Source organism: Hemicordylus capensis, chromosome 2 (assembly GCF_027244095.1).
Source record: "Hemicordylus capensis ecotype Gifberg chromosome 2, rHemCap1.1.pri, whole genome shotgun sequence".
NCBI lineage: Eukaryota > Metazoa > Chordata > Lepidosauria > Squamata > Cordylidae > Hemicordylus > Hemicordylus capensis.
This window is the reverse complement of record NC_069658.1, coordinates 60,118,237-60,136,193: the sequence shown is the minus strand read 5'-3', so window position 1 is coordinate 60,136,193 and position 17,957 is coordinate 60,118,237. Positions and strand designations below refer to the sequence as shown.

Below are 17,957 nucleotides of genomic sequence, written 5' to 3'. Positions count from 1 at the left end.
CCAAAGGCTGTTGAACACTACAAGTCCCAAGAACCACTATGCCTCTCCCTGGTGTTTTGTGGGAAGGTACTTGGGGCAAAATCCAGCAAACCTCTCTGAGTGGGGAAGAGCTGGCCTGTCTTTTGAAGAATACTTTTTCCACGTTTCAATATTCTTCTCTAAAGTTGAGCTTAAAGAATCTGTTGTCATCTCTAGCTAAACAACTTGCAAATGAATGTATCCATTGCTCAGGATTCTGCAGTCTAAATACAGTTGTAGTACATGGATCTCTGTTCAGTTATGGATCTCTGTTCAATTATATTTTGAAACATTTGGATATAATGCTACTGCATACAACACAATATATTTTCAATATATTGAAAAAATATGTTAATATGTGTGTGTGTGTGTGTATGTGTGTATATTCAAATTAATAAACTTCTGGGTGCATATTACAGCAATGGAACCTATTAAAATTCAATATGCAAGGCCAGATTCTACTAACATTACTAAAAAGGACACATTTCTATCAAAACCAAGCAGAAACTGGCCTCAGAACTTTATTTCATGGGTGCTCATCAAGGGAAGTGAATTTTCTGGATTAACTATTATCAACATTATTATCAATGTTATTTAATTTTCTTATGTAGGTTTTTCCTGGCTCTCAAGTAATTCTGGATCACAGCCAGAATTATTTCTAACCATTAATGATGCAGAGTAACTAGTCTAATGTTGTTCTTGAAAATAAATGGAGCAAAATATGGAGTTATACTTATAACCTATCTCAAGATAAGGGCTGCACAAGCTCAGATAACACCTATGGTAGGGAAACTAGCAGGAGGTGCTGTAGCTCTGAGAGGTGCACCTGGCAATTGCACAGGTGTCAGGTACTTCCTTTTACTTCCGGCCGAGGAGGACACCGGGACGTCAGGGAAGTACACTGCCGCCACAACGGAGACTTTCTAAATGGAGTGCTGGTGGGGGAAATGTGGTGGGAGAGGTAAGGGCACCCTTCCTCACCCTTAAAGGTATGCTGTCATGCCTTTGGACAACCCCCATCGGTTCCATACTCATCCCTAGTACCAATTTGTGTGCTTGCATGGTATGGCTGTAGAACTGCAGTATGCCTATATTTTTGATTCTGTACAAGAATCCTTTATGACTGCTGAATTTTGTAAAGAGTTCTGCTACATCTAGTATATCCAGTTTCAGCTGTAAAAGGACAAGTTTCCATATGTAAATGCAAACTGTTGAAAACTAAATCAGCTTTATGCTCACAATCTTCAAAGAAAAATCAATTTCTGTTTGAAGCTTGGCCAAGATGAGTGGTGTGTCAAAGTGGGTGGGGGTGAATTGGAGCTCCCTCCTCACCTATTCTCCCCCGCAACACTGATTTTAGCACCTCCACTCTTATTTTCATGTTTCAGCTCATCCTTTAAAATCTCTGTGGGTTGTATTACAAATTCTGATGGCAGAGAATGCCCTCCAGCTATTGCTTCATAACCTTTATATTAAGACAGTTTTGCTTAACATACCAAAATAATCCATTTTAAAATAACTGATTTGAGTAAAGTTTTTTCTTTTTGAAACTATGCCTATTTTGACGCATACTATGAAGGTAAAACAGATATAAATGCTTTTGGAGCTAGGACCCTGGCAGCATCAGCTCTCAGCTGCAATGTCTCATAGTGACCACTGGCGGGTGGGTGGGTAGGGATAAAAGTGCTGGACTCCTTCCCTCTTTGTTCTTCCAGTGTTAGTCTCCATTTTGTCTCTCCACAGATGGCTGTTCGTTTTGCGCTCTCTCTTCAACCCTGAGCTACTGCTGAAATTTAGCTGTAGGCTTTTTCACATTAGTCTGTAACCTTTGCTTTAAATAAATCCTTGTAGTTCTTCAATACTAAAGAAATGTCTCAAGACCTCTTGCTTTGCTGCTTTCTCAACAAACTGGTTTTGCTTTGCTATTTGGGGACTGAATTGCCATTCTTCCCCTACAAATGCAAAGCTGAATTAGCAATGTTTTTTGTTTCTGCAGCTCAAGACCAGCTTTGCCTTACCATCACAAGGCATCTAACAAATGTACTGTACAGTAACTGGAACTGACTTAGTCGTCTGTCTTGCTCCATTCTCCAAACTTCAGATGGACTGTTAACCATTTTATTTTTAAAGCATCATTGCATACTTAAACCTGATGAAATGTAGCTCCGTCCCCCCATTTTCTTTTTAAAAAATAACAAACAAAACTAGAGGACCAGTGCTATGAAATGTTGAGGAAATGCTTGGAGATGAGGGGAAATGACATCACAATGACACAGTTGCAACACCGTCCAGGTGCCTATCAAAGATGATGACTTTCTTTACTTGTCTGAACCTTTCGCATTCTGTCCAGAGATTAATGCTATTGCATTTTTTCCCTCCCCTGTAAACACAGGACTGGCTTTCCCTTGGAAAGCCGACTTGAGATTGTTTTTAATGAAAAGCGGTATATAAATCTAACAATAAATAAAAATAAATAAAAATAAGAAGATTGAATGTCTTCCACAACAGGCTCACTACTCAAAGAATGTATGTACGTATGTTCTCCTAGAGATTTACCCATTTGCTTTCTGGTAGTGTTCTGAGTTCTGTAGGCTCAAGAATTATTCCAAATGTTTTAACAGGTGAGATAAAATATAGGTATTGATGGTGGAGGAAGAAAGGACTTCGCTGAATAGTTGAGTATGCAAACATTCTATGTGCTGCAATTTTCAGAAGGACTATACAGATATTTGCATACCACTAAGCCAACAGTAGAAAACTGGAATTAAAAATATTTTCAGAAATCCAAAAACCTTTGGTTTAAGATATGATGCTTTTCAGTTTTCACTTGTGCTCTAAAAAGTGTGGGACCCCTGCTAACTTGGCAAAGAGGAACCTTTTAATGTGGCGATTCTCTTTTATTTTAGCAGGGGGAGAGTAACTGGCCCTATCCACCCCGGCATAGGACCTCCAGTGACTGTTGCTGGCGTCTATCCTGTGTTTCTTTTTAGATTGTGAGCTTTTTGGGGATAGGAATCCATCTTATTTATTTATTATTTCTCTGTGTAAGCCACCCTGAGCCATTTTTGGAAGAGCGGTATAGAAACTGCATGAATGAATAAATAAATTGCACGTTAAGGTGTCTTATCTTAAGTTCTGCATCACATAAACTGTAAAAAGATTGTACAGTTTTGTATATTATGCTGCAATATACAAAAGTAATCTATTTGCATCAGTCATACAGAATGTTCAGGTTTTGATCTCATTTTGAGAACAGGGAAAATTCTAGGCAAATGTATCCCATGTACAGAAGACATAGCTTTGGCTGTTGTAACATAACTTCACTGGCTGACATCTAGACTAAAACTATTCTAGTCCAAACATATTGCAAGGTAGCTGAGCTAGCTAGTTCCACTAAGTCGGGAGCTTGCACTAGTATTGCACCAGTGCAACAGGGTGCTCTTGAAGGTTCCTGCTGTAAACCTCTTCTTCCTTTGATATATGTTGCGAGGAATGATGCAAAGCTATCCACTATCCTTGCTGCACAAGTGGAACACTTGCAGAAGCGGACTGAGACTGCAAGAGATTGAGCAACTTGGAGCATCTACTCAGCTATACGACTTTCTTGTACATGTGCATCTTTGTTGGTTGCACTAGTGCAGCATTAGAAGGGATGCCAGTCACTGAAAACAGAACCAATGTGTGGCCATCTGGAAAGGAATTGTGTCCCTAGACTATGGCAGTGCTACTAAACCTAGGGTTGCATTCACTAGTATCTGAGCAGTGCTTCAGTATGCAAAGATGTTACAATATTCTCATCAGATCTGAAATCTTAAACAAAGCCCTACAGGACAAATCTGACCATTACTTTATTATTCAAATTCACAAATGAAGAGCTGAATTGGAGAGATACTGACTTTCCCAAGGCCACCTAGAAAACCTTACACAAAGCTAAATGCATGTCTTCCAGCTTCACACACAACACTATGCTTGCTGATTTGTCAGAGCCTCATTGTGGTCAGTTGAGCTCTATGTAGGTGCAGGTGTCTACCCAAAGAACTAGCTGGGATATGCTTACAAGAAGCTTGTGCCAGATATGGAATCATTACATCATGCATGGGTGATCCAGTCATCCATAAATATAATACACTGCAAACTTTCTAAAATTAAATTAAATACCTAATTGTTCTTACTCAAAATCTAAAAATGACCATAATTTCAACAAGTAAAAATATCCTCACTTAGTCAATGTATTTGTACAGCCAATGGCCATTACAACACAAACAAATAACAAGTAAAAATATAGTTCCTTCCCTATGTAGATTTCATCACATTTCCACAAGAAACTATTGTTTCTATTTTAACCCACTCAAGACATAACCCATTGATTCATGCCTGGTTTTTGTGGGGTGGGGGGAAGGGTTCTAATGTTTGCTTTGCCTTGATAGAAAATATTTGTAAGAAATAAAACACACTCCAGAGGAATAGTTACGTTTGCTTTAGTAAAGATATATACCTACAATAGGAATAAACAGCAGTTGATTAGCACCCTGATTTATAAAGAAGAGCATAACTGGAATAGCACAGAAAATCATCTGAACCAACACAGCGACAGCACTTTCCTGTTCAAGAAAAGTGGGTGGGAGAAGTATGTTCTGCTCTTCTGCGAGCCAGCTGTGTTTCCACTGCACATGCTTAACTATTTCAGAAGTGGATCCAGCCAACATACTGGATCTGTATAACTCTTAGAAAAGGCTCTTTAAAAGACTCTCAGAAAGGCAGGTGAGTTATTTGTAGTTTTTTCTCAAATTCTCTGCTACATACTGACTTCATGAAAGACTTTATGAACCTGTGTTTTGTTACATCTAATCTCAAGAACTACTGCTAGTACACCTGTGTAGACAATTGGTTGCCAACTTTTAAAGCAAGTATCCTACAAGTTCAAAATATGAGGAAATATCATTCTAGCATGCAGTTCAGAATACATGCAGCTCACCATGTCTTGACGTGAATTTGCCTTGAGCCTGTTGAGGAGGGGAGCAGGCAATAATGAGTATAGAGGTTACTGTATCCTAAAGGCCAGGCCCACAAACTTCCTACTCTGCCCGGGTATGCTACAAATCCATGTGGCCAGTGCCATAGGTTGGGCACCAATGAAGTAAACTTGGGTGCAGAGGCACATGCTGGTCAACTTGTAACATCAGTGTCACTAGTGTGTGTACTGTCATGAGTACTGACAGCACTGTCACAACAATCTTTGTGATATCACAAAAGAGTGACCTGCTTCAGTACATAATTTTGTCCAACTTATCATGCTCAGCATTATTATTATTATTATTATTATTATTATTATTAACATGTTAAGAACAATTTATTAATGAAGTAACTGCACAATCTAGTTTGTCCCTGCCTCTACTACACTCCCCTTCCTATGATGTTTCTCTTGTGCTGACTTTATGTTGTGAGCACTTTGAGGTAGAGGCTTGTCGTTTAATTGTTTAGAAAGTGCCATGCATAGTAGATGGAATGAATGAATGAATGAATAATAGCAGCTGATATTAGACTAATGAAGTGCTGGTGCTGCTACCAATGCTGAGCTGCTGCTACAGGAAGGGGTGATTTTTGCTGATCTTCCCTTCCATGTAAAGTAGACTCTGATTCCTATCAATATGTGTCTGAGGACTGTGTGATCCCTCAAGGACATATTTTCAGATGTCACAGTTGACTTCAGATGGAAGGGGAGATAGATGAAAATTGTCCCTCCTCAAAGCAGCATCACAAAGTTAGCAGCACTGGTGCCTCAGTCTGAATGTTGGCCACTATTATTATTATTATTATGCCTCTATTCATGGCAGCTGATGAAGAAGATGATGACAATGATGACTCATAGCATTTAATAAGACTGTGCACATATATAGTCAATATTTATGCTCAAAGCCAGCTCCTTTGTAGGCATATGCACAAGGTTCTTTAATGTTGATTCTTTATTCTCAATGAAATTCTCATCGATGGCTATAGAACTGGGTGAACTACAGAGCTATCTGCTTCACAGAAATATGTGCAGAAATTTGTTAATGCTAGCCTCAACTCCATATGCAATTCTGACTGAATGCTGTGAATTATATGACCAGACCACATGACCAAGCAGCCTTTTGTCTGGTAAGTATCTTCCCTATTTGAGTCAATTCTCTTGATTCGTTCTTGGATATGCTTTATGCAGTTGTTCCCAATCCAGATATAAAGCTTTCCTAAGCATCTCTTGGGGATACACACACAAGCCAACAAACATGCTTGGGAACATTTTACATAATATACTATTTGCCGTAATAGTCTTCATAGCAAATAGTGGATATTTAGCCTCATAAAATCTATGGTATCTTGCAGCTGCTGAGCTGCATGAAAGCACAGAATTTGCTCTGTATAACTTGCCCAGAATAAAACAGGCATCAACTACACAATATTAATCACACACAGATTCAACAAAATAATACATTTGGGGGTCATTTTTGGCATAGTAAATGTAGGAACAATTAACATGCCATATTTGTGATTGCAAGGAATCAGTTAATGGAAATTATAGGTTTCCTTTTAATACATTTTTAGCATCAGCATCACATAACAACATTTGACAGCAGATTCAGACACTAGGTTATCATTTAGTTCTGAGCTCGAGCATTCTAGTAATCTCTTGAGCAGGTTGAGTACCAGCTGCTCTAATAGCACTTAGAAGGAAAAAGAGGGGGAGTAAAAAAAAAAAAAGTAACTTGAGGCATGAGTTTAATGCTTGGGCTGAGTGCCACTGAAATTAGATACAGGTGGACCTCATTACATGCAGTCTCGGCAGCTGTGGTTTTGTGTATCTGCGGTCGGACAATGGAGACCCAACCTTGGTATATGCGATTGAAAAAATGATAAAAATGCACATATCCACGATTTCAGGGCCACCATTCTGCTAAATGGAGCCATTTTGTGACTCTTTCCTTAAAAAAAATAATCCTGTGATTTTTCACAGAAAATCAGCTGAATTGGGAGTTGGGGGGCATTGCTAGACAGCTGGAGAGCATGGCACAATACATTATTTCACTTGTTTCTGCATTTTAAAGGGTTTTTTGGGGTCTTTTTTTTTGCCCTCCAGTAACCTAACCCCCCAATTTCCATTCACTCAATGGCACATTCTCTAGAGGTTTTGTTATCTGCAGTTTCAGCCGAGAAAGGAATCCCCACAGATAATGAATTCCACCTATATTTCTCCAGTCCCACTATAGCTTTCATGTGTTTTGTATACTTTGCAGTAGTTCTGCTATACCAGAGTCTGAAGCAGTAACAGTCCAAATTTTACTTTCAGTTGAATCTGTACAGGTAGCCATGAAAATTTCTGAAAAGCCTTACTCTACAATTTTGTTTGTACCAGAATTGTTTTAATAAAACCAGACTTTGTTTTCCTTGAACACTTCTCAGCATATTCCTATGTCCATCAAAATGTTTACATCTATGACCAGAACAAACTGGCATCCCTAGTCAATGACAAGGTGAAGACTGTCTCCATGATGAGGGTACAAAACTGTTATGAAATATGAAATCATTTATGAGTGGCTTTGAATGTTATGTAAAATGGGATATACTGTTCTCTGCCATCTTTCTAATGTCTGAAGTGCAAGCTTTGCATCTCCTCTCTGCTTCAGAAGTGCAAGAAGTTCCTGCACTGTGAAACTTGCACATATGACTGTGGAGACAGCTGCAGTCAGGAGTAGTGTATTCATTGGTATGCTTCAACAAGGCCATTCTTTTCTCCATCCTTTGTGAGGGCACCAGAGTTCAGAAGAGGGAAGTTTCTAGGCATACTGCCTAGAAAGTTTTCTACCGCACATTGGACTCTGTTAAAATCTGCCAAGCCACTTCCGGTTCTTTTTCTCACAGCCACCTCTCCACCCCTCAATCTTTGCAGGACTTTCCCCTCTCTCTATTGTGACATAGGACACAGATTCTACATGCATACAGGCATCCTTGTATAGGTAACTCTGAAAATTTGCCGGTTTAGGACATATAGCATGAAATATTATTGTGGTGAACTGCTTCAAGTTTTTTCAGAAAGTCCTTTTTCAGTAAAAAGGGCTTTCCCCTTTAAATGGCCAATTTGTTTAATTTCCAGTCCCAGCTCATCAGGCTGTTTGTGGTTTTATAACATTACCTGCTGTGGTTTTTGAAAATGAGATCTGGTGGTAGCTTGCAAAATAAATAATCTGAGGCAACCTGTCTAAAAATAAATGTGGATTAAACAAATGTTACTTCTTTTTTTACAGCAAACACTATATTTCTGCCATGAACTGTGCAGAGGTTGAATGCAACCAAATAATTTCTCTTTGCTATACAAGACCTGTGCTATATGTTGTCTGTCAGCTGAGCTGTACTGAGACCATGAGGGCAAAGTTGCTGTTACCATCATATTTTATTGTATTTTTATTTCCAAGATGCAACCTATAGTTCAATAGGAGGGGCTTTTAATTTTGGAAAAAGTAACAGTCAGTGAATTTTCATTCGTAAGTAACTGATGCACTTTAAATATGGTATTACAATGTCTAAAGGCTTGCTACAAAGAATGCAAAAAGGAGGTAAGCAGTATTTTTAGTATATTTTTAGATATTTTAGTCTAAAATATCTTCATTCTTCAGGGAACAGGTTATTTTAATTTGGACCACTCACTATAGGTCTTGTTAAACAATTCTGGGAGACATTTTCTTACATAGTAAATATGGTAATCCTTATATTGTTAATACAGAAGAACATGCTGACATAGGACAGTACCCAAAGGGCAATGTTCCTAGTACAGACTGTTATGACAACCATGATACAACCATTTATTGGGTGAATAAGCCTTCAGTGTGACTGGGGTCATGAGCACCCTCAACACCGAAGACACTTTCCCTTTCTTTCTTGAATGGCTTTTCCTCCCAAGTTTCTTCCTGACCCACAGCTTTTCCATTGCCATGTGAGTCTCTCTCTCTCTCTCTCTCTCTCTCTCTCTCTCTCTCGCACCATCTAAGCTGTATTGAGGCACAGGGAATTAACTGTGCACTGCCCTCATATGTACTAGTCAGCCTTCAGTCTGCCCTGCCCTGCCCTGTCTTTCTTCATTGGGAGAAACGCTGTTGCAGGCCTGTGCTTCAGAGCTCTGACACAAAGCTGCATATAACCATGTTGAGGAACCTGTAACATTATCAAAACCTGTAGTCAACATTCAACAGACAAGATACTGGTGACATGGTCAAGAAAAAGGGTGAAAGTGATACCAAGTGTGGCAAGAGCAAAGCACAGGAAGAGTCACACCAGAGATCAGCAAGCTCCTCTGCTAAACCTACTCCACCAAAATCAGAACTTAACAGACACCTCCAAAAAAGAGTCAGAAAGTACTTAAAGGAAAGAAGATAAATGTTGATGTAGAGAGGACAGAAACTAAAGGTAAAGGTAAAGTTGTGCAGTCGAGTCGGTGACAACTCCTGGCAACAACACTAAAGGTAAAGTGTGTCGTCGAGTCGGTGTCAACTCCTGGCGACCACAAAGCCCTGTGGGGTTTTTTGGTAGAATACAGGAGGGGGTTACCATTGCCATCTCCTGCACAGTATGTGATGATGCCTTTCAACATCTTCCTATATTGCTGCTGCCTGATATAGGTGTTTCCAATAGTCTGGGATACATACCAGCGGGGATTTGAACCGGCAACCTCTGGCTTGCTAATCAAGTCATTTCCCCACTGTGCCATTAGGTGGCCTCAGTGACCACACTACCCTGAAGAAAATGTCAAAACAGATCAGACCAAAAAGCTGAAGTTACTAGTGGGGCCTAGTCAATTGTGAGATTTTTTGATAAATGTATATTTCTGATGAATGTAGTACTCAAAATTCAATATGGAAATTAGAAAAAAAAAATAAGGGTGAGGAGAGAGGACATATGCCATTGGGTTTCTAAGAAAGTTAGGTTTCCTAACTTGAAATTAATGGGACTCCATTGAAATTAATGGGACTTGGTAGTCACAAGTAACTTGTCTCAATGATTTCAATCATATCATAACAGGATACAACCCACTGTTTTTGTTACTATAGATCCACTGTTTTTGTTGCTATAGATTTTAGAAGTCCCCTTCATTTTTGTAAAATAAATTATTTATGGACAAAAATAAATCTGGGAGTAACTTGCAAAACAATGAAGATGGCAGCTTATGACCCACCTAAATAGATTTACGATTTTGTAAACAGTACTTTTAATAAAGCTCAATATTGTTTGGATTGTACTGGTGTCACACACACACACACACACACACACACACACACACACACACACACACACACCATTTGGTTTTCAAAGACCTACGCCACAGATAAAATTATAGTAAAAATGCACAAACATCCACTCAAAACCAAGTGTTTTCATGTATAAAGACTTACAGATCATTGTGTACCAGGCCATAAATCTGTGACAGGTTGTGATGATAGATTCCTCGCAGGATAATTATAAGTAGAATCACAACAAAAGCTGGAAGACCCCAACCCAGAAGGGAAAACATAAGATAGCGCCGATCTGTGTGCTCGTCATTCATCACCAGGACATACCAGAAATTAACAGCCTAAGGAATAATGGAGAACACTGAATCAATAGGGTAGATATAAACCATGAACTATACTGTAAAATAATTTTTTCAGAAATATATAGCAAGCATTAAACAACAGTTCTGTCCCCCCTCCCCCCCATATCCTCAAACAAATTCTGATAATTATTTTTATGGGATTTTTGATTTTGGTGAATCCAGACTTGCAAGTGGCTTGCTAACGAAATAGGAGAGAGAGAAAAGTTAAGTGAAAGTATGACAAATTATTTTGGAGACAACAAATCTATTTTTTCTGAGCTTCAAAAGTTGATAACAAATATTGTAATGTGATGGTGCTGATGTATGCCACAAGATGACAAGCAGCTCATACAGATCTAAACTGAAAAGGTTAGTAAAGTGTATTTTAATAATTTAATAATTGTGATAAGAAGAGGCTGAACAATTTCATCATAGACAAACATGTGCTCTGTTTAATATAATTATTCTCACATGTGCACACATATAGCTGCTGGGACATGGTGAACTAAAAAGCAAATCTTACACTTTAAAAAATGTGTTCCTCATCTTCAAGAGTAAGGCCAAAAACTAAGAAAACCAAGTTTGTTTTCAATAATCCTGCACATCGCTAATTAAAAAGTATAACCCTTCCCATTCCAAACAGCAGAGATCATCATATGGCTCACTGGGTGCATGAGGCTGAGTGAGAGCCTCAACCTCACACGGTTTTGCCTACTATACACATGATCTTTAATGTGAATCCAGGTATACTGCATAAATGACTATATGAGTGGCCGTAGCCTGCACAGTCCACCCTCCTTGTGGGGGAAAGACTTTATTGTTGTTGTTGTTGTTGTTGTTGTTTACACAGTCAGACAGGTGTTATTGACTGGTTTGTTTTATCCAGACATCGAGTCCTTCCCAAGGACCTGGGATGGTTGAATTTTATTATCAGTGTTGTTGCTATTATTATAGATATCGTCGCAGAATATAGGCTGTTCCCAGTAATGTTGCTTTTCGTAATTGGCTGATGGTGATTTCTGTGGCCCCTATGGTGTTGAGGTGCTCTTCAAGGTCTTTTGGAATCGCACCTAGGGTGCCAATTACCACTGGGATTATTTTGGTCTTTTTCTCCCACAGCCTTTCAATTTCAATTTGTAGATCTTTGTATTGTATGATTTTTTCCTATTTCTTTTTCTTCTATTCTGCTATCCCCTGGTATTGCTATGTCAATTATTTTGACTTGTTTTTCTTTCTTCTCAACTACAGTTATATCTGGTGTATTGTGTGGCAGATGTTTGTCTGTTTGTAGTCGGAAGTCCCATCATATTTTTGCATCTTCATTTTCTACAACTTGTTCAATTTTATGGTCCCACCAATTTTTGCCTACAGGTAGCTTGTATTTTTTGCAGATGTTCCAGTGTATCATCCCTGCTACCTTGTCATGCCTTTGTTTGTAGTCAATCTGTGCGATCTTTTTACAACAGCTGATTAGATGGTCCACTGTTTCATCTGCTTCTTTAGAAAGGCGGCACTTGCTGTTTGTTGTGGATTTTTCTACTTTTGCTTTTATGCATTTGTTCTTAGTGCCTGGTCTTGTGCAGCCAGTATTAAACCCTCTGTTTAATTATTTATTATTATTATTATTGTGCTGCTTTTCAACAAAGTTCACACAGCAAAGTGCATAGGAAAAGGAATGAGAAGATAATTTCCTGTCCCTAATGGTTACTATAACCATTAACACATTAGATAACGCATTAAAAATGTCCAATCTGCATACATCACAATCATTCAGTTCATTTGAGAACTGAAGTGTGGAGTTCCACAAGGCTCAATACTATCTCCAATGCTCTTTAACATCTACATGAAACCGCTAGGAGAGATCAACAGGAGGTTTGGTGCTGGGTGTTATAAATATGCTGATCACCCAGATTTACTTCTCCACATTGACCTCATCAGGAAATGGCATATCTTCCCTTAATGCCTGCCTGGAGGCAATAATGGGCTGGATGAGGGATAACAAGTTGAAGTTGAATCCAAATAAGATGGAGGTACTGACTGTGGGGGATTGGGACCCAAGAGATTATTTAGATGTGCCTATTCTGGATGGGGTTACACTACCTCTGAAAGATCAGCTGCCTTTTGATTATGAGGCAGCAAAATCTCCATTGCTGCGGCTCACTCAGCCTTCCTCCCATCCTCTCTCATCTCCCTCCTAGCTTCTTCGGAGGACTAAGACAGCCTCTACTTCCGGGCGCCAGGCCCTCTAGGTCCCGGCCACCATGTGCCAAGTTGCTGATCCACAGAGGTCAATGCCTGTCAATCAGGACAGGGTTCACTTCCGGTTCACTCTTTAGGGGAGCGGAGGGCTGATCATTACAAATACAAAGTGCTGGTTATTACCTATAAAGTCCTTAACGGCTTGGGTCCAGGCTATTTAAGAGAGCAGCTCCTTTGTCATGAACCCTGCCGCCTTTTACGATCTTCCGGAGAGGTACGGTTACGGTTGTCACCAGCTCATCTGGTGGCGACTCAGGATGACGCTTTGTCTGTGGCTGCCCCAGAACTTTAGAATATGCTCCCTGAGCATCTCCTTCTCTGTTTGTTTTCAGGAAGACTCTCAAGACTCTCGTGTCCTCGCAAGCTTTTAATTAGAATCAATTTTAATAATTTGTTTTATTTTGTTATCAGAAATGCCTGATCCACATGCAGGTACAGTGAGACAGGCAGAGCTGAGGGGTTTCAATGCATGGATGAGACGTTGGTGCCGGGAGGAGAGGTTTAGATTTGTTAGGCACTGGGATACATTTTGGGGAAAGCAAGGCCTGTAGAAAAGGGACAGGCTGCACTTGAACCAAGATGGAACCAGACTGCGGGCGCTTAAAATCAAAAAGGTTGCAGAGCAGCTTTTAAAATGATGCCTGGGGAACAGCCAACAGGAGCACGACAGTATCCGGACAGGCCATCCTTTAAAGTATCCTGGACAGGCCATCCTTTAAAGTGTGAGGGTGCAAAGATTCAGATAAAATAGGAGGAGACAGAGCAGAACCATATAAAGAGCAGACAGAAGGCTGTGCTAGCTGGTCAAAGAGTCCAAAGAAAGATAGCATACACCAGGGTTCAGCATACAGGTGCTTATATGCCAATGCGAAAAGCCTCCGAGCTGGAGTGTTTGGTTGCTAACACAGAAATAGATGTAGTGGGCATAACAGAAACATGGTGGACCACTGAGAACCAGTAGTACACTGTTATCCGTGGATATAACCTCTATAGAAAGGACAGGGAGGGGCGCCTTGGAGGTGGAGTAGCACTGCATGTTGAAGAAGGGATAGAATCGAACAAGGTAGAAAATCTAGGTGGACTGGAGTCCTCCACAGAAACCCTGTGGGTGACAATACAAGGCATGAAAGGAAATGTGCTACTGGGGATGTGCTATCGCCCTCTGGATCAAAATGCTGACAGTGACTGGGAGTTGCAGGAGGAAATCAAGGAGGTGTCAAGGAGAGGCAGAGCAGTAATAATGGGTGACTTCCATTACCCACACATAGACTGGGTAAATTCATAGTCAGGTAATGACAAAGAGGTCAAATTTCTAGATATGCTGAATGACTGTAGAACAGTTGGTCTTGGAATCAACCAGAGAGAAGGTGACCTTGTTCCTAATCAAGGAACAGTGAGCCAGCGTGGTGTAGTGGTTAGAGTGCTGGACTAGGACCGGGGAGACCTGAGTTCAGATCCCCATTCAGCCATGATAATAGCTGGGTGACTCTGGGCCAGTCACTTCTCTCTCAGCCTAACCTACTTCACAGGGTTGTTGTGAAAGAGAAACTCAAGTATGTAGTACACCGCTCTGGGCTCCTTTGAGGAAGACCGGGATATAAATGTAAAATCATCATCATCATCATCCTGAGTGGCACCCAGGACATGGTGTGATGTGATATCAGTGTCAGTGATGATGTCAGTGACATGGACCCTTTAGGGAACAAATTCAGCATATATGCAGGGAGAGAATCACCAAGGAAGTCTAACACCGACATTTTGAATTTTCAGAAGAGGAAACCTCTCCAAAATGAGGAGTATGGTGGGGGGGGGGGGAAACTGAACGGGAAAATCAGGGGAGTCACTTCACTCCAGAATGCATGGAGTTTACTCAAAACCACAATACTAGAAGCCGAGTTAGATTGCATACCCAAAAGGAGGAAAGGTACCACTAAGTCCAGGAGGATGCCAGCATGGCTAACAGGTAACATCAAAGAAGCCATAAAAGGGAAGAATACTTCGTTCTAAAATTGGAAGGCCTGTCTAAATGAAGAGAACAGAAAGGAACACATACTATGGCAAAAGAAATGTAAGGTGACAATAAAGGAGGCGAAAAGAGAGTTTGAGGAACATTTAGCTAAAAGCATCAAGGGGAATAACAAAAACTTTTTTAAATACATCAGAAGCAGGAAACCTGCCAGAGAGGTGGTTGGACCATTAGACAATGAGGGAGTGGAAGAGATTATTAAGGAGAATATTCAACAAAGTTCCTCATCAAAGACTCCTGAAAAAACTTAGTACTCATGGCAAATGTGGTTCAATGTTGGCACTACTTTCGGGTAGTGAAATCCAAAATGATTGTGAGGCGCTCCAAAAGGATCTCTCCAAACTGGGTGAGTGGGCAACAAAATGGTAAATGCGGTTCAGTGTTGGCAAGTGTAAAGTGATGTACGCTGGGATTAAAAAACCCAACTTCAAGTATACGTTGATGAGATGTGAGCTAGCGGTGACCGAACAGGAGAAGGATCTTGGGGTCGTGGTGGACCCCAAGGTGGAAAGTGTCGACTCAATGTGCGGCAGCTGTGAAAAAGGCCAATTCCATGCTAGGGATCAGTAGGAAGGAGATTGAAAATATAACGGCTAATATTATAATGACCTTATACAAAACTATGGTGTGGCCACACCTGGAATATTGCGTACAATTCTAGTCACCACACCTAAAAAAGGACATTGTAGAACTGGAAAAGGTGCAGAAGAGGGCAACCAAGATGATCAGGGGCCTAGAGCACCTTCCTTATGAGGGAAGGCTACAACAGCTGGGGCTATTTAGTTTAGACAAAAGATGACTGTGGGGAGATATGAAAGAAGTCTATAAAATCATGCATGGTGTGGAGAAAGTAGATAGAGAGAAATTGCCCCCCTCCCCTCACATAACACCAGAACCAGGGGTCATCCCATGAAAATTTTGCCGGAAAATTTAGGACAAGCAAATGGAATTATTTTTTCATACAACACATAATCAACTTGTGGAATTCTCTGCCACAAGATGTGGTGACAGCCAACAACCTGGAATGCTTTAAGAGGGGTTTGGATAGCTTCATGGAGGAGAGATCTATCAACAGCTACTAGTTGGAGGGCTACCTCCAGCCTCAAAGGCAGGAAGCCTCTTAGTACCAGTTGCAGGGGAGTAACAGCAGGAGAGAGGGCATGCCCTCAACTCCTGCCTGTAGGCTTCTAGTGGCATCTGGTGGGCCACTGTGTGAAACAGGATGCTGGACAAGATGGACCTTGAGCCTGATCCAGCAGGGCTCTTATGTTCTTATGTTTGTTTTTATTGTGTCTTATGTATTTTAAATCTGTGATTTTTAATATTAAAATTTGTACACCACTTAGAGATGTACATATCAGGCAGTATAAAAATAAATAATAAAATAAATTATTTTGTCACCGTTACAATTCAACCCACACTGGTTTCTACATACTATATCTAGTTTTTTAAAACCCGCACTATACTCATGACATATACAAAAAAACCTTTGCCAGGAGATTGCTGATCACATGCTGTGACATGTCAGTCTAAGATCTAGGTCAATTCTGAAAGGTCTATTCCAATATATAAAGGGATATAAGCAACTATTATAGTCTGGTAGCCAAGCAGAACTTAACATTCAGGAGGAACAGTGCATATCTCAGGGCAAGATCACCAACAAGGGTAGACAGAAACAAAAAGCATTGTTGAGACAGACAGGACTTTGTGATATTAGATTCTTGCTGCAAAGAGAACCTGGCCACAGCCAGTATGTCAAATACTTGGGTTTTTCCCAATCTGAGTGTACAGGGCTCCTAATCAATCAGAAAGGGACACTTAGGTCTGCTTGACAAAAGCACATTATTTCAACATGCCAATCACAGATGAAACATCACAGGCACAACTTGCATACCTCATATCCCCTTAAAGAAATAAGGTAGAAACAACCCAGCTGGATGGGACTGCAGCAGGGAAGAGGGAGACCTGAACTCTTTGCCCCCACTAAGGGTGTGCATGGAACCTGACTGGACCAGTTCGGTCCGGCACCCGTTAGAACCACGCCCCCCTCCCCCCCCCAGTTCAGTCCAGTCTGGGGGGATGTTCACGAAGGACTTAAAAAAAAAAAACTTCTTTACCATTAGACCCTTCAGGGGGCTTCCTCTAGGCCAGGGGAGGGGGTCACCGAAGGTTCCCCCTCCCCCCGCTGGCCCCGTTTATCACTGCTGTGGCCCGGTTCACCCCATTTTTCAACCCGTTTGGGCCTCTATAAGTTGGGACGGCAGGCATTTTACCCACTGCAGCACATGCGCAAATGTCCTCTGTGAGGCCTGGCATGGCCCAGGGCCTCACAGAGGCCATTTGTGTATACATGGTGGCCATTTTCTGCCATGCATGCGCAAATGGCCTCTGCGATGCTGTGGGCCATACCAGGCCTCACAGAGGCCATTTGCACATGTGCGGCGGAGGGAAAAATGACCATCACACCAACTTATGGAGGCCTGAATGGGCCAAAAAAGGGGGTGAACTGAACCACGGCGGTGATAAACAAGGCCGGTGGGAAGAGGGGGAACCTTCAACGACGACCCCCCCCCGCAGACTAGAGGAAGCCCCCCAAAGGGGCTAAGGGTAATTTTAAAAAATAATAATAAAATAAAAAACTGTGAATCCTTCAAACCATTGGACCGAACCATTGGACCGTGGTCAGACCAAACTGGGTGTGGGTGTGGGTGTGTTCAGTTCAACCCTGAATGGTTGAACTGAACCAGTTCGACCTTGAACAGGTTTGGGGTTGAACCTGTTTGCACATCCCTAGCCCCCACCACAGTCCTGATTCAGATTGCTCCCCACACCCACATTACACCAATAGGAGCTTCCCTCTAAGGGGAAATAACAGCTGCAGGAGCCTGATCCAGGCCGAGATTGTGACAAGAGCAAAAAGTGAACGACTCTCCTTCCCTATGGTTGTGATCCTGATTGACACCCCACTGCTCATGGCTGCTATTCAAGCTGTAAAAATAAAACCCATCAGCCGCAAACACCAGTTTAACATAATGTGAAATTTGGCCTACAGATTGA

At 41.0% G+C, this 17,957-nt stretch overlaps 1 protein-coding gene across 13 annotated transcripts in view; it reads right to left on the bottom strand.

The window, feature by feature from the left end:
- Window positions 1–17,957, bottom strand: part of ADGRV1 (adhesion G protein-coupled receptor V1) — a 457,213-nt gene that overhangs the window by 93,868 nt on the left and 345,388 nt on the right. For 11 of the 13 annotated variants that reach the window (XR_008315162.1, XR_008315163.1, XM_053290666.1 and 8 more), the window contains one exon: window positions 10,437–10,615. The exons of 1 other annotated variant lie outside the window; for it this stretch is intronic. Coding sequence is in view for 10 of the 12 variants with exons in the window: in XM_053290666.1 (XP_053146641.1) it covers window positions 10,437–10,615 (179 nt within the window). In the remaining 2 variants the exon portion in view is untranslated. Of the gene's footprint in view, window positions 1–8,394; window positions 9,202–10,436; window positions 10,616–17,957 lie in introns of those variants that run through there. One more of the 13 variants, XM_053290673.1, reaches the window with a different exon arrangement.